At 39.2% G+C, this 23,389-nt stretch overlaps 1 protein-coding gene across 1 annotated transcript in view; it reads right to left on the minus strand.

Moving 5' to 3' along the window:
* The window catches only part of LOC121877283 (titin-like), an 83,515-nt gene extending 65,324 nt beyond the window's left edge, over positions 1-18,191 (minus strand). Inside the window, exons 1-2 of the mRNA XM_042382960.1 lie at positions 18,120-18,191; positions 17,250-17,449 (exon numbers count right to left, since the gene is read on the minus strand). Of these exons, the coding sequence (XP_042238894.1) occupies positions 17,250-17,449; positions 18,120-18,191 (272 nt within the window). The remainder of the gene's footprint in view (positions 1-17,249; positions 17,450-18,119) is intronic.
* Between the last annotated feature and the right edge of the window lie 5,198 nt (positions 18,192-23,389).

Below are 23,389 nucleotides of genomic sequence, written 5' to 3' on the forward strand. Positions count from 1 at the left end.
TGTGAGATTTGACACTTTTCGTGTGTAATGACGAGTGGGGATTTTATTTTTTGTTTATCTTTTTAACATTCTGAAGATGACGTATGAGGATGCTGACTAGTTGAGTCTAATCTTTTTCCTTTATATTCTAGGATTAGGTAATTTCTATTTCACTTTTAATTGGAATTCGGAGCCTTAATTTTCAATTATATTTTCATTTCTTAACATCCCTGTGTGTTGATGTATACATTAAAAAGTATTATTTCGGATTTTGGGAAGAGTAGGCAATCCAGTTTAAACACACCTAACGCGAACCTAACCTAACCGTTATTCCATGTAGTATTAGGGTGTTTAAATCAGGTGAAGTACGCATGGGTGCCTAATTTTCACGAAATCCGTTATTTTTTTAATTTTGCTTCACCTGGAGCGACACACGACTGCGAAGTATTCTCGTAATGTCCGCCCCTACCCCACAAAAAACAAACAAATATAGTTCGTGTATATTAACGTGGTCAAGTGTAGCCCTGACGGGGTTATGGGCACGTGGAGAGGCAGTAGATACTCCAGTAGGTCAACCTGAATAAAATCGGTGGGAGTGAGAATGTCAGCGCAGCATTTGTCATCATGGTACAGTCTCCTCTTGTCCGATTACAGGGGCTCGTCAGGTTTTGTGCAGTGAGGCAGCGCTGTGTTTGTTTACATTCGACAAAAGGAAACTCACAATAGTAAACACACTATGGAATCAAATTAAATCAATATTAAAACAAATATCTAAGAAATAATGATTTGTGAAATGTTTATATGACGAGCCCAGGTAAACGCACAAGTGAAGGAGACTGTACGTACAGTAAATCCTGAAAGTGTACAGAAACAGCCTGGGAACTTGATGTGGTAAGTCCTTAGTATACCCCACTGTTCTTTCCTATATAGGACTTTATATTTCAGGGACTATTATTTGTGTGTAAATTATAACAGGGGGAGGAAATTTCATATAAAGACGTTGTTTTCAGATATCAAAAGATTCCCAGTGGAAATGTTTTCAATGTGATCTGAACAAAGGGAATCAAAGCCCAATGTGGTGGACGAAGATAAATGACAGATGGTACAGGAAAATGAACAAGGGAGAAAGAGGGGTTACATTTTCCCCAAAGTTCGATGACATTGCTGATGACAATGGCATATGTATTCGGACAAAATAATTAACAAGAAAAAAACAGGAAGGCAGCAGCTATGAGATTCTTTACCGTACTCAGACAAATTTCTCATACCTCCACAGTGGACAATTTGACTTGGAAATAGGGAAAAGCAGCAACTGGACGTCTGAGGTGAAGAAAACACGTGGCATTTCAGATTACAAAAGATGTCGTTGAATCGCATCACAAAGACGCCACTGCCAAACGTGGTGTTCAATCTGAGTGAGCTATTGCAGAAAACGAAGCAAAACATTCTATTGTCAACAGCCCTGAGTTTAATATACAAAAGGTTTTTTTTTCGTGTACTGCTCGGAGTCACAACACAGAGGCGGATCCAGAGGGGGGGTCCTGGGATCCGGACTCCCCCTTCTCATCAGAAAATTCCAATACATTTTCTCTTATGTAATATTGTACTCAGGTGTTTTTTGTATAATAACTATTGACCTCAGAATATCTCCTAATATCAAGTGTACATGACTTCAAAGTGGCCTTAAGATGTCCATGATATTGGTCAGGTTTAAAAAAATAGGGTGGGGGGAGTGGGGCTCACAGCACCCTCGCCCAAACCCCCCAGCTGGGTGGGCTCGCTGTGCTCGCCATGTTCCCTCACCCAAAACTTCTTGGATCCACCCCTGCAAAATTACCATGAAGTATTTATCGTCGGTAAAAAAAAGGAGAACGAGGGTGATCCTACTCGGAATGTTGTATTCTATATAATATGTCAGTAAAATGTTTGAGAAGAAACATTCAATTCTCACTGTGGCCTCAAGTAAGAAAAACGGCATACAGCCTGACGATGCAGAGCTAATAAATTCTTCTCCCTGTCCAAATGTGGGTAACACACGAAAGTACAGAAAGAAGAGGTGAGGTAAGGCAAGGCCAATGTGTGTGTGGGGGGGGGGAGGTGAGGGAATCAAAATTTAGAGTAGGTGTTCCCAAACACGGGGTCACGATGCATCATAAGGAGTCACAATGCATCATAGACCTCACGGGGTCCTCGGGCTTTTATAGAGGTCATGGGGTCGATGGGCTGTCATAGAGCTCATAGGTCAGTGGATCCACCTGGTTCTTGCGGCGGTCACATGTGATTTTTTTTTTTAGCGCAAGTGTCAAGGACTGAAGGACGTGGCCGGCAGGTGCTGGTTCGTTAAGTCGGGACCATAATTTACGGTCAAGGGATTAACGTAGGTCGGGTCAAGGTCTACAGAAGAGGAGGTTATCTAACACCTGATCCAAAATGTGACCCAGGTCGCGCATGACGTCACTGGGTGGAGAGGTCCAGAGAGGACCTCAGTCGTCTGTTGCAACTACTGTAAAAACTGGTTTCTTGTCACATAATGTCCGCTAATTGTGTAGTATTTGGGTGTAATTCTTTGTTCAGACGAGAGAGGAATATACACTTCCATATATTTCCTGAAGATGAAGACCTAAGATAACCACTGCAAGAAAAAAGCCAACATTAATACTGATAATGCTCGTATCTGCTCGGTGGGCATTGAACAGCGTTGCCAGAGGCTGACAAAATCTGCATTTCATTGTAAAAATATTTCATAAATATTGAATATGAATTATATATATTTTTCGTAAGTTTACAATACATTTAGAACTAGAGATTCCGTAAATAATGTCAAAAGCAAATAAATCTCTGTGGCCTGACAGTGTTGTTTAATAAATTGGAAATTCTGTCAGCCTTTGGCAATGAGTTTTCAGGACACTCCTCCTTCTCTTCCACTCCCTCTCTCTTTCTCCCCACTCCCTCTCTCTATCTCCCCACTCCCTCTCTACCTCTCTCTACTTTCTCTAAGAACACAGGAACGTAAGAAAGGAGGAAACTTCAATGGACCTCTTCACCTATACTAGGCAGCCCTGTTTACACCCAACCCATATCGCTCACTTGTCATGTGAGGTCATCGTAGCTCCTGTCACCTCTGGTCTACATTATTAATATAATGAGCGCAACAGGGTGGAAAGGGTGTCCTGTAACCAATTGTACAATTAGTTATAATTCTCTCTCTCTCTCTCTCTCTCTCTCTCTCTCTCTCTCTCTCTCTCTCCATCTGTCATAGGAATATTAATAGTTGCAAACAATTCAGCGGCTGTCATCATAGACATGCGTGTTGAGAGATGACAAAAGAAGGTTGTGCAAGATATTGTGTTTATGGGTACTTGATGTACTGTCAGAGAAAGAACCTGAGGCAGAAAGAGCAGCTCTGATCACTGAGGATCTACAGGCTACAGCATCAACTGGATGATGTAGGGAGGGAGATAAGATGCTCTTCTCGTTGAAAAAAAAAGAGAATGGGAGAAGGAGAGGATTTATTTGCATGAGAGGATAGGTTAAAGAAACTTAACTTGCAATCCCTAGAAAGACGAAGAGTGCGGGGAGATATGATAGAAGTATTTAAGTGGGTGAAAGGAATCAATAAAGGGGATATAGATAAAGTTCTTATAATATCCGAGCAGGATAGGACTCGGAGCAACGGATTCAAGTTGATAAGTTTAGGTTTAGGAGGAGATAGGAAGAAACTGGTTCACAAATAGGGTGGTGGACGAGTGGAACAAGCTTAGCAGCTTTGTAGTAAGTGCGGGAACTCTGGAAAGTTTCAAAAGGAGGCTAGATAGATTCATGGATGATAGAGAGTGGTAGTAACTCTCGACAGGAGCTGCCATGCACAGGCCAACCGGCCTATTGCAGACTCCTTATTTTCTTATGTTCCTATGTTCTTATTATAATTTTTATTTATTTTTATTAATTCTTATTATTCTTATTATTATTATTATTATTATCATTACTATTATTATTATTATTATTATTATTATTATTATTATTATTATTATTATTATTATTATTATTAATATTATTATTATATTCCTGTACCCGGGTTGGCTAATGCCCGTAATAAAAAGGTGCAATTATCTGCCGTAGCGGTGATCCCTATCCTATTATTACTGGAGGTAAATATTGATTTCTTATGATAAATTATAACCAATAACTTAGATGGATGTTGGAACTTAATTAAATTCATTAAATCATCATGTATCAAATAAATATCAATGGAATGTCAGGTAGTACAGTGAACTTCTACGTAGTGATACAACGTAATCTCCTGGGTAAAGTAACCATTTTGCCGCGGCAAAGAGAATGGCAGCAAATTACAATGATATATTCCTTGAGTTGCTAACTGAGTAATTTGTCTTTGTCCAGCTTCCGTTCAAGATTAATGTAAAACAGCGTGGCTCTTGCGCGCTCGAAATGTCAGAATTACAAGCTGACAACGAGGAAAGGGTGAATTTTGACGTCTATGATGACATATCAATTTGTTTGATTACTTTATCAGACATTCAGCGGTTAAAAACTGAGCCATCAAGGTTATAGTAAAATTGGAAGCACGTATGTCTCTGAGGCAGCTTTCTCGTCAATGGTGTTTAAAACAAATATTTACCGTAACCATGTTGCTTATTCTTATATACCCCACGTATAAAAAATTAATAAAAAAAAGTTACGTATACATTTTAGATTCGAATTATGACAGAGTTGTAACTAAGAAAATTGTATGGTATGTTGCTTTACCACGTAATTATACTCCAAGGTATAGAATATTAAATGATGATATAAATATGTCACATATTATTAACAGAGTTTGAACCAGTTTCTGCCGGTGTTTACTTTTATACTTCTCATTTATGTAATACATTTCCCTTATAATTTAGTTAAATACGGATAAACTTATGTCAGAATTCATTGTAAGAATCTTTATATATATATATATATATATATATATATATATATATATATATATATATATATATATATATATATATATATATATATATGTATATATATATATATATATATATATATATATATATATATATATATATGTATATATATATATATATATATATATATATATATATATATATATATATATATATATATATATATATATATATATATATATATATATATATATATTTTTTTTTTTTTTTTTTTTTCATGTAGATCCACAATGAAAACGTGGATAAGATAAATCTTGATAAAATCACACAGGGAAAAGGGAAACAATGGCGACTCACAGGTACGATACTTGGACAGAGCTTTTTGTGGTAAAAATAAAAATAGAATGAGGGTGTGTTTGCCAGGAGCTGGGGTGGGGGATATAGTTGACAGGATGGAAAAAATCTTATCGGGTAATGGGAACAAACCCATTATCTGCCTCAATGCAGGAGACAATGATATTGGCCGGTGTAGGAGTGAGGAGCTTCTTGATAAGTTCAAGGCAGCTATAGAACGTGTTAGGGAGGGATCCTAATCATATGTGGTGTCCTGCCTAGAAGGAGAGTTGGCAATGAATGATTGTCAAGGGCAGTTGGTGTCAACTGCAGTCTTGACAAATATTGCAAGTCAATATCAGTCCCATTCATTGACAACTGGGACAACTTCTACGGCAAAAGGGACCTTTATGCTAGGGATGGGGTGCACCTGTCTAGGGATGGGGTGGCAACCCTGGCTGGGTCTCTCGAGAGGGCAGTTCAAAAGATATCGAAGTCTTTAATCTGCTAGGGGAACATATAAGCAGGGGGGTGGAGGAGACTGCAGTGGGAGCAGGTAAACAAAGTGAAAGGTTACAGGGAAAGTGTTAGGAATGATGACAAAACTAAAATGGACAGGGAGTTTAAACCAAAATGCGACAAAGAGAGGACTCAGAACACGACTAACTTAAATGTCTACTACGCAAACAGTAGAAGTATGAGAAAAAAATGGATGATATTAGGGCCTTGGTATGTACCGAAAAAATCGATATAATAGCATTCACTGAAACATGGATAAACCTAGACTCACAAGAGTTACCTGTCGAATACCAAATTGCAGGTTACAAATTATTCCATACAGATACGCAGATTAGGAAAGGAGGCGGAGTAGCAATCTATGTCAGGGATAATCTGAAGTGTGAAATAAATAAGGAAATAAAAACTGAGCGGAATACAGAAACAATTTGGATAGAATTAATCGATGGTAGGGAAAAATTAATCACAGGAGTAATATAGAGACCTCCCAATCTTGATAGAGTTAATGAGCGACTTATTTGGGATGAAATGCGCAGGGCTTCCATACACAGCAAAGTCTGTATAGTAGGCAACTTTAACTTTAGCCAAATAGATTGGATTGACCTTACGGATAACTCAGAATCAGAGGATTTTCTTGAAACGATCCAGGACTGTTTCCTAAGTCAACATATAACCGAACCCACCCGGGGTAATTATATACTCGATTTAGTTCTGTCGAACAGAGAAAAATTCATTAGTAATGTCGAGGTAGGGAACGAACTTGCAAACTGCGATCACAAAGAAATTAGATTCCAGTTAGATTTTCAGGGTAGCCGTAAGGAAAATTCCACGAAAGTTCCAGATTTTAGAAGGGCAAACTTTGATAGTTTGAAGAGGCAGTTGAGAGAAGGGGTATCACGCTTGGGGGGTGAACTACATGACCTCACATAATGTGACCTACAATGTACCCATAGCGGGCGACTTCACCCTACCCAGAGACCTGACGGTTGAGACTGACCTGATAACGAGATCTGAGGTTGCCGAGTTCCACGACAATTTAAAAAATTACTGTTGTTTCTTAATGCACAAAGGCAGAACATACCATACAAAAAACTCAGATCAAACAACAATGAACCTAAATGGATAAATAATAATTTAAAGAACATTATTGGTCAAAGGAAGGCTATAGGTAGAAGGATAAATCGTGGTGAAGTTTACCTCCGAGATTATTGTAAGGTATTGGCTGGTAGGGTTAAGATCGAGATAAGAAAAGCAATGAGGAATAATAAGCTGAGGATAGCAAGGGAGGCGAAGTCAAACCCCAAGGGATTCTATCAAATGTATCAAACTAAAACACGAGAAAAGATTGCACCAATACAGTCAGATACCGGCGAGCTAACTGATAACGACGGAGAAATGAGCAATAATCAGAATAAATATTTTTCAAGAGTTTTCACCACCGAAAATTTAAACATGATACCCGAGACACCAACTCTATACAGAGAGAGTGAAGATAACACATTAAGCGAGATAGTAGTGACTAATAACGATGTTAGTAAGCAAATAGACAAACTAAAGCCTAATAAGTCACCTGGTCCCGATGAGATATTTGCCAGAGTATTAAAGGAATGTAAGGAAGAGCTTAGTGTGCCCTTGGCAAAGTTGTTTAACATGTCCTTAAAAACAGGTGTAGTACCAGAATCCTGGAGGATAGCGAATGTAATACCGATTTTCAAGTAGGGAGATAGATCACTAAGCTCTAACTACCGTCCAATTAGTCTAACATCAATTGTAGGCAAATTATTGGAAGCAATTAGTCAAACTATTTGAAATCACCTGGAGAAGCACAAGTTGATCAATGTGTCCCGGCATGGCTTCACAAGCGGGCGTTCATGTCTAACAAATCTATTAACATTCTTTTCATCAGTTTTCGAATTCGTGGACGAGGGGCACAATTATGATGTGGTATATCTCGACTTTAGCAAAGCCTTCGACAGAGTCCCCCACGAAAGACTAATAAGAAAAGTAGAGGCTCATGGCATTAAAGGTGATATTCAAAAATGGATTAGGGCGTGGTTACAGGACAGGAAAGAGAGAGTGAGCATTAATGGCACTAAATCCCATTAGAGCAATGTCACTAGTGGAGTTCCCCAAGGCTCAGTACTTGGACCATTATTATTTATTATATACTGTACATAAAAGACATAGATATCGGCGTAGACAGCAACATAAGTAAATTTGCTGATGACGCTAAAATAGGGTGTGTTATTAAATCTGACGCAAAACTACAGGAAGATCTAAAAAAAAATTTCGAATGATCTAAAAAATTGCAGATGAAATCCAATGTGGACAAATGTAAAGTACTCAGGATAGGAGATGTAAACAGGGAAACCAGATACCAGATGAACAACGATGTTATTGAGAAATTCGACTGCGAGAGATTTAAGAGTAATGATAAGTTGGAATCTGGAGCCAAGTAAACAATGTGTTTTTGCTCGAAACAAGGCTAATAAAGCACTTGGGTTCATACAAAGGAGTGTTAGTTACAAGACTAGCGAGGTCATCTTAAGACTATATGTTGCGCTTGTGAGACCTCACTTGTATTACACAGTTCAATTCTGGTCACCGTATTACAGAATGGATATAGAATCCTTGGAAAGAATTCAGAGGAGAATTGCAAGACTAGTCCCGGCCATTAGGAACCTTGAGTACAGAGACAGATCAAAGCATCTTAATTTGCACTCTCTCGAGAGACGTAGAGCCAGGGGCGAAATGATAGAGGTGTATAAATGGAAGCCAGGGCTGAACAAAGGGGACAATATAAAGGTAATCAGACTATCCAACCAGGAGCGAACTCGTTACAATGGTTTTAAATTAGACAAATTTATATTTAGGCGCAAAATAGGTAAACATTGGTTTGGAAATAGATTAGTGGATGAATGGACCAAGTTACCAAATATCATCATTAACTCGAATACGCTAGATAGCTTCAAACATAGGTTGGATGCTTATATGAGCAATAGGGGTTGGGGGTAAATGGGACTGCCCAGTATGGGCCAATAGGCCCGCAGTTTCCTTCATTCTTATGTTCTTATGTTCCCTGTTCCCAGCTCAGATGACCTCTGACCCAGCTTGGAGAAGGTCGTGCCCGAAAGTGCTCCCGTTAGAGACCAAGGAAAATGGCAGCCTTGAATCGTTGTGTCGTGGGGGGAGAGGAGGGGAGTGTGGGGAAACACGACCTCCTTGCCACGTTGTTAAGGCAGCTGGGGCAGTTGAGGAGTGAGGTTGACACTGCAAAGGGGGAAAATGAAGCCCTCAAGACGGAACTCCTTCAGGTAGGTGTCCTGCCTAGCAGGACACCTGCGAAGGAGGAGCAAGCGTGGAGAGTGGTTGTCGCCAAGGGGACTAGGGTCAGGCTCAGGAAAGCTGACCAGAGTGTGGAGTGTAGAAACCCTTACCAGGTGCTGCAGAGAGCTGGCGAGGAAGAGAAGAGGCAGGACGGTATGGATCAAGGAGAGGAAAGGGCAGTTGTACAAACCCTGCCCACAGGTAAGGTCGTGGGAGTTGGGGACAGCCAGGTGAGGTTTGTAGATAGGGCTTTTTGTGCGAGAGATAGGAAACGTAGGACTAGGGTGTGTTTTCCTGGGGCTGGGATAGGGCATGTAGCCGAGAGGTTAGAAAGGGTTTTGTCAGGGGAGGGTACCAATCCAGTAGTGTGTCTTAGTGTGGGAGGAAACGACATAGGTAAGGTTAGGAGTGAGGAACTTTTCAAGAGGTATAGGGAGGCACTGGGGAAGATTAGAGATAGGGGAGGGATCCCGATAGTATGTGGTGTCTTGCCTAGAAGAGGGGTTGGTCGTGAATGGCTGTCCAGGGCAATTGCTATAAATTGCCGACTGGAAAAACATTGTGCAAACAATGGTTGGGCATTCATTGATAGTGGGCAACGATTCTATGGCAACGACTAACTGTACTGTCGCGACGGAGTACACTTGTCTCGTGAGGGGGTAAAGACGTTGTCTGCATTCCTGGAGCGTGAAATTGTCACTCCGAAGGGGGGGTTTCCCAGTAGAGAGGGGTCGAGGAAAGTGGGAGTCAAAAAACAAGCAAGTCCTGGGAAGTAAAATTAGTTGCTCAGGACAAGGGGTAAAACAGGACCAGGGAAGGGTAGGTTTAAATGTATACTGTACAAACAGTAGGAGCGTTAGAAATAAAATAGACTTGCTGAGAGCAGTTGTATATGTACCGAGAATGTAGACGTCATAGCAATCACCGAAACTTGGATGAATCTGGCGAGCAAAATTTTTTTATCAGAGTACCACATAGAAGGGTACAACCTTTTTCACAAGGACAGGAAAGGTAGGAAGGGGGGAGGGGTCGCACTCTTCGTCAAGGATACATTAAAATGTTGTATTAATAATTCAATAAAGGGTGAAATAGGAACCGAGTCTGTGTGGGTAGAAATCACGGAAGGAAGAGAAAAACTAATTATGGGAGTGATTTACAGGCCCCCAAGTCTTGGCAAAGAAGCAGCTCAGCCCATATGGCAGGAAATGAGTAGGGCAGCAAAATATAACAACCTATGCATTATGGGGGATTTCAACTTCAGAAATATTGACTGGGACAACATTGTAGGCGACTATGAATCTGAAGACTTCCTAGAAGCAGTACAGGAAATTTTTTGAAACAACTAATTACAGAACCTACTAGAGGTGACAATATATTAGACCTAGTATTAACAAATAAAGAAAATATTATCAGAGATATCACAGTAGGGGAAGAACTAGGTAACAGTGATCACAGAGAAATCAGGTTCACCCTAAATTGGGAAACGAAAAACAATGACAATATGGTCAGAGTCCCAAACTTTCGGTTGGCGGATTATCAGGGGTTAAGAAGGTACCTAGGTGAGGTCACCTGGGAACAGTCACGTCAGTTCCCAGTAGGAAGGGGTGAGGTCATAGATGACACAACAATTGATCATGACTATAATATATTCACTAGTATACTACATAAAGCACAAGAACAAAATATACCATACAGAAAAATTAGGTCAAATAAGAATGAGCCAAGGTGGATGACCAGAAAACTTAAACATGACATAGGAATAAAGAAAGGAATATATAAGAAATTAAAGGGAGGGGAGGAGCAGCTCAGAAACAGGTATAATGAACTATCTAGGAATGTTAAGAAAAATGTAAGGAAAGCAAAGAGAGACTATGAAATCAAAATAGCAAGAGAATCCAAGGCGAATCCCAAGGGATTTTTCCAGGTATATAGGACAAAGGTCAAGGACAAAGTTGGGCCTTTAAAGTCAGGGAGGGGAGAAGTGATAAATGGCAGTGAAGAAATAAGCAAAGCATTGAACAGCTACTTCTTATCAGTTTTCACAGAAGAAATTTGCGATGAAATTCCAGAGGTAGAACTGATATTTAAGGGAAAGGAAGAAGAGAAATTAAAGAATATCACTATCAGAAAAGAGGATGTTCTTAAGAAGATAAATAAACTAAAGAAAACAAAATCCCCAGGGCCGGATGAAATTTTCCCTCGAGTCTTGAAAGAGTGTAGGGAACAGATTAGCGAACCCCTCGTAAACTTATTTACAAAATCATTAGACACTGAAGTTGTGCCAGACTTGTGGAAACAGGCAAATGTAGTACCCATATTAAAAAAGGGGGACATAGCATCAGCGTCAAATTACCGGCCGATCAGTTTGACGTCAGTAGTGGGGAAATTTCTTGAATCAATTATAGCAGATAGCATCCGATCGCATCTAGAGAAAAGCAAATTAATCTACGACTCTCAACATGGATTTACAAAGGGAAAATCTTGTCTAACAAATCTGCTAATGTTTTTTAGGAAAGTCTTCGAGGTAGTAGATAATGACGAAAATTACGATGATATTTACTTAGACTTTAGCAAAGCATTTGAGAGAGTACCGCATCAGAGGCTTCTGAGAAAAATTAAGGCTCATGGTATTGAGGGGAAAGTTTTAAATTGGATAAAATCATGGCTCACCAATAGAACGCAGAGGGTCAGCATAGATGGTGTTAAATATGAGTGGGGCCGTGTAACCAGTGGGGTTCCCCAGGGGTCAGTACTAGGCCCACTCTTGTTCATAATCTACATAAACGATCTAGATACTTGGATCAGCAGTGACATAAGCAAGTTTGCGGATGACACCAAAATAGAGCGGCAAATTAATTCAGGGCAGGATGCAAATGCATTACAGGAGGATCTAAATAAACTGCAGGGGTGGTCTGAAAAATGGCAAATGAAATTCAACACCAGCAAGTGCAGCGTACTTAATATTGGAAGAACAAATACTTATAATGTATACAGCCTTAACAACATCAACCGAGAGAAGTCGACTTGTGAAAGAGACCTAGGGGTAGTTGTAAGCCCGGACCTACGGCCTAGAAAACAGTGCGTTAATGTTCGAAATAAGGCAGAGTATTGGGTTTTATATCTAGAAGTGTAAGTAACAAGAGTGCAGAGGTCTTATTGCAACTATATCTTGCGCTAGTCAGGCCGCACCTCGATTATGCGGGTTCAGTTCTGGTGCCCCTATTATAGAATGGATATAAATTCACTAGAGTCGGTGCAGCGAAGAATGACAAAAATGATTCCGGGACTTAGAACCTTCCATATCAGGATAGGTTAAAGAAACTTAACTTGCATTCCCTAGAAAGACGAAGAGAGTGGGGAGATATGATAGAAGTATTTAAGGGTGAAAGGAATCAATAAAGGGGATATAGATAAAGTGCTTATAATATCCGAGCAGGATAGGACTCGGAGCAACGGATTCAAGTTGGATAAGTTTAGGTTTAGGAGGGAGATAGGAAGAAACTGGTTCACAAATAGGGTGGTGGACGAGTGGAACATTTAGCAACTTTGTAGTAAGTGCGGGAACTCTGGAAAGTTTTAAAAGGAGGCTAGATAGATTCATGGATGATAGAGAGTGGTAGTAACTCTCGACAGGAGCTGCCATGCACAGGCCAACCAGCCTATTGCAGATTCCTTATTTTCTTATGTTCTTATATATATATATATATATATATATATATATATATATATATATATATATATATATATATATATATATATATATATATATATATATATATATATATATATATATATATATATATATATATATATATATATATATATATATATATATATATATATATATATATATATATAATATATAGGAAAGACTGGGAAAGCATTGCAACTCAGACCCAAACAGCACAAGTACAATATCAGAACAGCATCTGAAAGCAGTGCGTTGTTCGTTCATGTTAGGAACAATAATCATCTCGTGGATTGGGAAAACAGCTTAGAAGTGTACAAATCATCATGTGTCACAGAAAGACTTCTGGTGGAAGCTAGTTTGATTAGGGAATTAAATTCCATAAACTTTAGTGATGGTCAGTGCAAAACTGACAATATGTTACAAAGTTAACAATGCTTTGAAAACCTTGGAGTTAGATGTAGGATAGATATTTAGTGGGTCCCATATATTTTTGACTTGACTTAACTTGACTAGTCGCGTCGACCTTTCTCTTAAGCTCCTCTGCGTGTGTGTTGGTGTTTGTGTGCGGATTAGTGGATGTCATGATTATGACCTGACCTCATGTTTAATAAGGTCACCCTGTGTATTTAAGCCTCTCTCCGTCCGTGTAATACAGTTGCCTCTGAAGATGTCTTGAATAAAGACGAAAGCTAAGGTGCTCCGTTGTTTCCCTTTTCCCGTGTGATTTTATCAAGATTTATCTTATCCACGTTTTCATTGTGGATCTACATGATATATATATATATATATATATATATATATATATATATATATATATATATATATATATATATATATATATATATATATATATATTATATATATATATATATATATATATATATATATATATATATAAATCCTCGCCCAATAGAGGAAATAATATCCTCGATTTAGTTCTCAGTAATAATGAAAATCTAGTAAAAGATGTTGGGATTGGAGACGAACTACGAAACTAGAAACAGAAAAAGATCATAAAGCCATATATTTTAACATAATATGGATGGTAGGAAGAAGGAAAATTCGGCCTTGATCCCGGATTTTAGGAAGGCTAATTACGGTAGCTTAAGGAGAGACCTAAGGGATGACCCTATGGTCAAAAGATTAATCCCCCCACACCTCCGGAAACTGTCAACTTAGGACGGGATAACCCCGAATTTAATTTAGCAGCTACTTATGAACAATTTATTGCGACAATCAATAATGCTCAAAATAAACACATCCCTAAAAGAAAATTCAGATCGATACGGAACCAACCAAAATGGATGAATAATAGACTCTTAGATTCTAGGAAAAGAAAGGTGTATATAGAAAAAGTTAAGAAAGGCGAAAATCACTTACTTGGTTACTATCAGATCCCAACAAGACAGGTAAAAAACATAAATTAGGAAAGCAAAGAGAAATTATAAAATCTAAGGTAGCAAACGAATCGAAAAATAACCCCAAAGCTTTTTTATCAACTGTATAAATCAAAGGTTAGAGGATACATAGTCCTTAAACTACGGCAGGAGAAATGACTGATGATGAGTTAGAAATGTGTAGTAATGCCAACAGTCATTCAGATTCACAAATGAAAACCTAAAGCACAGTTTCCAGAAGTTCATAAGGTATATAACGACAGTATAGAAAATATGTTGATGAATAATATTACTAGTAACGATGTGCTTAAAGTATCAATAAACTGAAGCCTCATAAATCGCCTGGTCCAGACGAGGTATATGCTAGAATATTAAAAGAATGTAGAGATGAGTTGAGTAATCCATTATCAGTTTTATTTAATAAGTCATTAGAATCGGGCCTAGTGCCAGAAGCTTGGAACTTGCAAATGTAGTTCCGATTTTCAAAAAGGGTGATAAATCAATAGCATCAAATTACCGTCCCATTAGTCTCACGTCAATCATAGGCAAGTTGCTAGAGTCAATTATTGCTACAAAAATCAGAAGCTACCTTGAAACATTCAACTTAATTCATTCTTCTCAGCACGGGTTCACCCAGGGACGTTCTTGTCTCACAAATTTGCTTAGCTTTTTCTCAGAAGTATTTTGAAGCGGTAGATAATGATAAGTCATATGATATAATTTATTTAGATTTCAGTGATAAGGAAGGTAGAAGCACATGGAATAGGTGGATCAGTATTAAAATGGATTAGGTCATGGTTAACTGGTAGGAAACAAAGAGTCAGCATAAATGGATTAAAGTCAGACTGGGGTGCGGTCAAAAGCGGAGTTCCCCAGGGATCTGTATTAGGCCCTCTGCTGTTTGTTATATTCATTAATGATCTTGATTTAGGCATAACTAGTAGGATTAGTAAATTTGCAGATGATACCAAAATGGGGAGAGTGATAAATTCAGACAGTGACTTTGAACACCTTCAAAGAGATCTAGATACCTTACGAGTGGTCAGTAGACTGGCAAATGAATTTTAATACTGATAAATGCAAGGTACTACAGATAGGAAGACGAATACAAACGTTAAGTATAAACTAGGTAACACGGAAATAGAAAACTCAGTTTGTGAAAAAGATCTAGGTGTATTTGTTAGCAACGACTTGAAACCTAGAAAACAATGTATTAGCGTTCGCAACAAGGCAAACAGGATTCTTGGGTTCATATCTAGGTCTGTGAGTAACAGAACTGACGTTATCTTGAAACTTTACCTAGCATTAGTGAGGCCACACATGGATTATGCGGTTCAGTTCTGGTGTCCTTATTATAGAATGGACATAGATTCTTTGGAGAGAGTACAAAGAAGAATGACAAAAATGATCCATAATATTAGAAACCTTCCATATGAAGAAAGACTGAAAAGCTTAGGCTTACATTCATTAGAGAGGCGTAGAGTTAGGGAGATATGATAGAGGTGTACAAGTGGGTAAGTGGGATTAACAAGGGTAAAATGGAAGATGTTCTGAAGCAGTAATAACGAAATAACTAGAACAAATGGCTTTAAATTAGATAAATTCGATTCAGAAAGGATATAGGCAAGCACTGGTTTGGTAATAGAGTTGTGGATATGTGGAATAGGCTACGAGTGCTATAGTAGGATCGGGGACGCTAGGGAGCTTCAAGACGAAGTTGGATAGGCACATGGAAGTGCTGGGATGGGTGTGAAAGGATCTGCCCTGTATGGGCCAGTCGGCCTCCTGCAGTATCCCACTTTCTTATGTTCTATATATATATATATATATATATATATATATATATATATATATATATATATATATATATATATATATATGTAGGCTGGTTGTTGAGCATATGGCTAAGGGTTGCTGCTGGCTACATATATATATATATATATATATATATATATATATATATATATATATATATATATATATATATATATATATATATATATATATATATATATTAGGATTCTTAGAATAAATGCGGACATATGTTCATACCTCGTGCGTTTATCATTAATAATAATAATAATTACTAATAAAATACAGATTAACTCACGAGGTACTACAGATAGACCCCAGAAGGTCTTGACTGTCTACAACATAGCACACCTGCAGCACCAGCACCATGTAGCAGTATCGTGACGATTAGTCAACCCAACTCGTCTATATAACATTTCACTTGTGTTAACGACGGACATCCCATCATTATAAGAGCATAAAGTGAAGAATTTTGTCTTACTTATACATTTTGATGAAACTCTCTGATGTGTAATAAATTTCCTTAGTGGGTGAAGATGTTTGATTGATGAATAAGATGGATATCCTCGTACATTTTCCTAATGTAGTATATTAGTTTTTCATGTCTCTTTGTTCATTTTTTTTCTTGATTGTCTAATACGTAAGTTACACAACAGAAACTGCCTATGATTTGCTCCTGAGATACGAGGACACCCTGCCATGTTGGTATCACTCAAACTTTAGATGAATTTAAATTTTATGGATTAAAAGATATATTTCCTTAAAAAACAAAACGTTATATTTTCATATATGTTTACATCTACTACACATAAATCCTCACTTTAAAGAAGCTGACTTTTGCCCTACACTTATTTACCTCAATATAATAAGATGACTTATTCAATCTACCTGTGAACTTTTTACAGACATGTAATTCATGCATAACCTCCTCAGTTCTTTAATATCACGACCTTTATAAAATACCTTTACAGTAAGGAATCTTTCACTAGTTACCAATGTTGTAGTAGCCATTGTAAGATATGAACTGGATATCCAAGCACTGTGAGAAATCTGTTTCCAATGGCTTATCTGACCATGTTGTAAATGTCTGTGTTTATTGACTTCTCTTAACTCGTTTTTAAACCCTTTCCTAATCATAGAATCTTCATTATTTATTTACTTCCGACATTTGTGTTGACCGGAGATTCTATGACTCAGAATAATACCTGGTGTTGATCTGCTGGGTCTGGTCTAACTCACTTTTATACCTTGTCTTATCCTGTATGTTAACCTCGTACTAACCTGTCTAGTAGGGGCCCTTCTGCCCTCTTCACGTTGGCCGTGTCGGAGAAGATGAAGACCCTGTCATTGCCCTTGTACCACTTAATGCTGTGGAAGTCGCCGCACGAAGCCTTGTCCACCTCGCAGGGCAGGTGAACGTTCTCCCCCGCCAACCCCAACACATCATACCGCCTCACCAAAGCTGTAATGATAAAAAGAATCTTGTTAGTGTTTCGTTCATGGTAAGTTGTGTGTATAGTGAAGGCGAGAAGACAAATATGTGATAATTTTATGTAATAGCAAATGAACAATTTTACTCAATTGAAAATGAGAAGAAAATTTCTGCATTATGTATTGCTTAATATAATATTGTACGAGAGACTATTTTTATCTTTTGCATAATTTTAGTTCAGATATAATGTAAGACAAGTTAAGTAAAGAATTCCATTACAAAATATAATTTAATATTAGATCGAAGCTTCATAATCTTACAATGATTACGACATACTGTACTGTATATGTAAGATACCTGAATAATATACAGTATATTATTAAGTGAGACGAAACACTGGTAAATAAAATATAACAATCAATGATATTTTCCATGAACTCATTGAAAAATGCTCAATGTACGGTATATATACATATTTCAAAAGTACCGCTTCAGCATTATGTGTAAACGACTACTTAACATAGAGGACAGAGGTTGTGGTGTTGAGCGACAGTGGCAGCGGACCCTGGAGTTCACCTAATAATACTGGCAGAGGAAAAACCCACAAAATAGTTTAACATAAGACAAAATCTCGCCCCAGTAGATAAAACCCCACCAGCTTTAAGTTTCTTTAAAGTCTGTTGAGACTGGAATTTTGTCCTACTACTCACTCGCCTTACCCTATCCAGGTTGGTTCGGGGAGCCGCCACGATCCACCCAACTCGCTCACACCTAATTGGGTTGTTAGCCATGTTGTCCCAGCAACCTACTTTTTAAGACTTTCCCTTAATGATGCAACTCATACACGTGAGGAATTAATAAGGCGTCTGATTCCGTAAAGCTGTGACGGAGGACGGAAAAATACCTCCTGATTCTTAGGATGAATTGGGATATGCTGTAATTGGGTTGTACGTCAAAATATAATATTCTCATTAATTTCAGTAATATTCCGTGAAGAGGAGAGCGGAGGTCCTGGGGTGAATATTAATGACCAGCCGGATCACGCGCGCAAAAAATTCATTATTAAAGTATTCATTATGGTTGGATTTAATTCCGTCTGTCTTTGCATTTGTTCGACCATTTTTTGTGTTCAGATGGTTTGTCTTGTGTATTTTGTTTGCCCATTTTATGCTTCAGGTGGTCGGTGTCACCATGGGGGGCGGGGGGAACTGACTTCTTTTGGTTGTTGGTGTGTATTGAGCTTTTAGTACAAGATGATGTCACACACCTCACCACCTTTCATATTGGTTTCGGAAATGACTTCAGGATGCCATCACAAATTGTGTTTAAGTCTGGCTGTGTAGGAACCTCGCCACAAGACGGTTCTCTGTATTTGGATTGCCTTGTACACACATCCATCCACAGTTACACACAGACAACTTCTTTGTCATCTCTGTAGAAAAAAAAAGGTTATTTCAGGCTCACAGAATGCCCCCCCCCCCCTCCGCGGATCGTTCCACTGCAGACCGTCTCCTCCTCACTCACAATTTTGACTCTGGTCTGGATAACGTGGGTGAAACTTTCCTAGTTGACCTAAATATTTCAAAAGCCTTCGACAAAGTTCAGGATCAAGCTCTTGGCCAAACTTCCTACTCCTCTTATCCCCGTTAGCTCCTCTCTTCTATCCAACAACGTTATGTGTGCACCTTTTACCCCCGGACTAGCGTTGTGTGCACCTCCTAAACCCAGACCAGCGTTATATGTGCACCCCTTACACCCGGACCAGCGTTATATGTGCACCCCTTACACCCGGACCAGCGTTATGTGTGTACCTCTTACCCCCGGACCAGCGTTGTGTGCACCTCCTAAACCCACACCAACGTTACGTGTGCACCCGGACCAGCAGTATGTGTGCACCCCTTATACCCGGACCAGCAGTATGTGTGCACCTCCTAAACTCACACCAACGTTACGTGTGCACCCCTTACACCCGGACCAGCAGTATGTGTGCACTCCTTACACCCGGACCAGCAATATGTGTGCACCCCTTACACCCGGACCAGCAGTATGTGTGCACCCCTTACACCCGGACCAGCAGTATGTGTGCACCACTTACACCCGAACCAATGTTTAATTAAAAGCTGGAGTTCTTTATGGCTGTTCTCGTGACGACGCTCTTTACTATATCAATAATATTTTCTCAATACCCCCAAGAAACTCACATGAAAGGCACCAAAACCTAAATATTATTCGCAGTCAAGGCAAAAATTTGTTTCATTACTCACTAGGAAGCATTAATTTGATAAGACGTAAAAACTTCCGCAATAACAAACAACCATCTCTTGAAGGCATAAAATAATAATTCATCTATAGTTCTCAAAACATTATTATAGCTTCGTAATTACACCAATAATATTGGAGTTATCACATTTTTAAAGTCCTCAAATAATTCTTAGAAAACAAATGGTAACGTTTTGTGCTTCTTACTTAACTCCCTGCCTCTCTACCCTTTACATAGGCCATGTTCAGCCCTCACTCACAATATGTTCCTACAAACTGAGATAAATCTCTGTCCGCCGTAATTCTCCTTGATACCATCCAACCTAAAGCCTGACCAGTAATCCCGCCTCTATTTTTCCACCTTCGCATACCTTCAGTAACATATATATACTTACAGCATATACACAAGCACACTTACACCTTTCATAGCCCAAGGAGTTGCCATGGTTCATACAAGATTAGTTCATCTATTGTATCGTAAACAATCAACATCGCGTTGAAAAAATCCACTAAATAAAGTGAAGTGTTTTATCATTATTGTTATTGGAGTAATCATTTGTTGTTATTTTTTAAGCTAAGTGTTAATATCTACAATATTTAGCGTTGAAAAGTGTTTATATAACAGCGTGTGTAAGGTAGAAGACGCGACTCTGTAGGAATCCGAGAGGAAAACTGGTATAATGCCTTCCTTAACTTTTATACCATCTATAAATACAATAAAAATCACCAGTTGGGAAAAAACGACACAATCTTGCATTGAATTGGAGGCCAATTAATAACAAGACATACTATCATTTCACACACGACTGACTTGATTCCCAGTTTCTTCAATGAATATAATTCTAAAGTGAGGTATGTTGACAATCCTTGGAAGGAACCTTTAAAAGCGCCTATGATTACGATCTACGGACTGCTCAAGGTTAGAAGGCACCGTGATCCTCCCAAGATAAATACATAACCAGCCTTTCCAAGCCCCCTCGGTAACAACATAACTCACAAAAATAACACATCCATAAATAAACAGAACTAGAGTTCAACTCGCTAAACTAACAAACGAAATTGTTCCACGGAAGGAGTTAACACGACTAATTACTACTTTGCTATCTCTCGGAATCGAGCTATGATACAATGATATGAGTTATTAAAGATGCCACCTTCTTTGGTAAGCTCTGAGGTGACTCGAGAGGCCGGAATCGGAAGGATCGTCCAACAAATGTTGCAAGTGTGGAGGGCTCCATCTAGTGCTGGAGGGGCAGTGGCAGCGTCTTTCCAATTATAATTGGAAAGACGCTGCCACTGCCACAGAGGCAGACAAGCGCAATAATTATTGCGCTTGTCTGCCTCTGTATGCAGTAGGGCTAACTCGAAAGTATTGACACCTTCTCGTGTGGTGCTCCTCCAAGCGTTAAGGTGTTGAGTGATCATCTCCCAAGTGCAGGGGTCGATTTGGCACTTTTTCAGATTTGTCTTAAGATTGTCTTTATACATTTTCCATTGCCCGCCAGCGTTACGTTTATCATTCGTTAGGTGACTGTAAAGTAGCTGCTCTGGAAGTCTACTGTCGTCCATGCGGGTTTCATGGCCATTCCAACATAACTGTTCATGGATAATGCTCCTACAGTTGGTGTCAGCGAAAATACTGACATTTGCTCTCTTGTCTACCCAGCGAACTCGGAGGATGTTACGTAGACTACATTGGTGAAAATTGTCGAGTGTCTTGAGGTTCCTCCTGTATGTGACTCATGTCTCGCTGCCATACAACAGGGTTGTGAGGACCACTAATCGATATACATGCTGCTGAAGACACAGGAACGAAGTCTGCCAGACGTTGAATCTCTTCATCGATGTCCACAATGGTGGACAGGTGAGAGCCAAGATACTGAAAGTGGGTAACATTAGAGAGGGTAGTAACATTAACCTGGATGGATGTTGGATTAGTGGCTGAACCAGGGCCAGGCTGAAACAGAATCTGAATCTTGCTGAAATTTGTATATGCATCTGCATAGATGTTCAGGATCTCCTGTAGGTCATTTTCAGCTTGAGCAATGAGGGTGAGGTCGTCTGCATACTGAAGTTCAATGATGGAAGAGGGCAACATCTTTGTTCCAGCCTGGAGTCATTATATGTAGAAAAGTTCCTTCATCTGGTACTGGATGTCCACACCATCTGGGAGAGAGTTACTACACGACGTGTTTGCTGTTCAACACCTACATTAATCTGTATGTTCCTTTACCTTTCTCTAATGAAGGATTTTGTTAAACCACCAATGTATGTACTAAGTCATTTATATCCAATGTATATTTTCAGCCTTCGGGCTGCAGAACTTTTTCAATAAACCGTTAATAATTATTATTATTATTATTATTATTATTATTATTATTATCCAGAAGCTGTATAGTTTGTTTTTGCTTTGATCTGTTATGTTTTCGACCACATTAGGATGCCCTTACTGGGTGCGGTTGCCCAGTCAGGTTGGGTTTTTTTTAGGCAGGCTATGTTTAGTGGCAGCATTTTCAGCCCCCTCTCCTTGTGGGTTGAATAAAATGGCTCCTGGAAAGGGCTGCTCAGTCGCAAAGACAGGGCCGGATTGCACTGTTCCCTAGATCAGTGTGCATAAACGACCATGTTATCTATGCCGCCCGTGCCATTTTTGTACCCATCACCACTCGTGTGTCGCCATAGGTCTTTGGGGGTTTAGGGGTTATATAGGGTGGTATGAGTGCATTTATCCCATCTTCTACCAAAACTTTCACTTTACAATCATGGTTTGATCGCTCCTGCTCTCTTGCATGCAGGGAAAGAGATAGGGTATATCAAGCTATGAAACTATCTCCTTCTCCTATTACCCACTCTTCCTTCATTACTTCTAGGAATCGTTGTGGGACCAAACGGAATTTTATAAAAAAGAAAGACCGCTATCCTGACTAATTCTTCCTCTAGTAAATCTTTCTGGTCCTTAACCAAAAACATCTGTAATAACTTCTGCACGCCTTCTTTTCCTCCTCTCTTCCGACCTGATAACTCTATAGCCAACTCTCCCCATGACAAAGCCAATCACTTTGGCACCTTAATCTCCTCTAATTCCACCTTACACGATTCCAACTCTATCCCTCCTACCCCTGCTCCTCCTACTGAACCTATGCACTTTTCTATATTCTTCACTCGCAGGGTTGCCGTGTGTTATCCAGGATGGATGTGAGTAAGGCGCATGAACCGGATGGAATACCCCCCTCGTGTTCTGATGGAGTGTGCTGAAGCTTTGGTCCCTGTGCTTGCTCGCCTCTGCCTCAAAACCCAAACTTTTCCTTCTTCTTGAAAGCATGCCTTAGTTCAGCCCATCCCGAAGAAGGGTGACCAGTTTAATCCCTCTAACTATCGCCCCATTGCCCTAACTTCATCCCTCTCTAAGATTTTCGAAACTGTCTTGAACTCCCCTTTTCTCCGTCACCTCGAACGCCATTCTCTTTTCTCGGATCACCAGTACGGCTTTCGCCAGGCGAGATTTACTTGTAATCTGCTCTCCAACTGCACCCATCTTTGGTCATCTTCTTTTCGGGATAATGGGGAAACTTTCGACGTGGCCTTCGACATCTCCAAAGCATTTGACAGGGTATGGCACAAGTCTTTGCTTTCTAAACTTCCCTCTTATGGTTTCTCTCCCCCACTTTGTTTTCTAATCTCTAGCTTCCTTGAGAATCGATCCATGGCAGTTGTTGTCCAGGGATCGATC

Source organism: Homarus americanus, unplaced genomic scaffold, assembly GCF_018991925.1.
Source record: "Homarus americanus isolate GMGI-L3 unplaced genomic scaffold, GMGI_Hamer_2.0 scaffold367, whole genome shotgun sequence".
Classification (NCBI taxonomy): Eukaryota; Metazoa; Arthropoda; class Malacostraca; order Decapoda; family Nephropidae; genus Homarus; species Homarus americanus.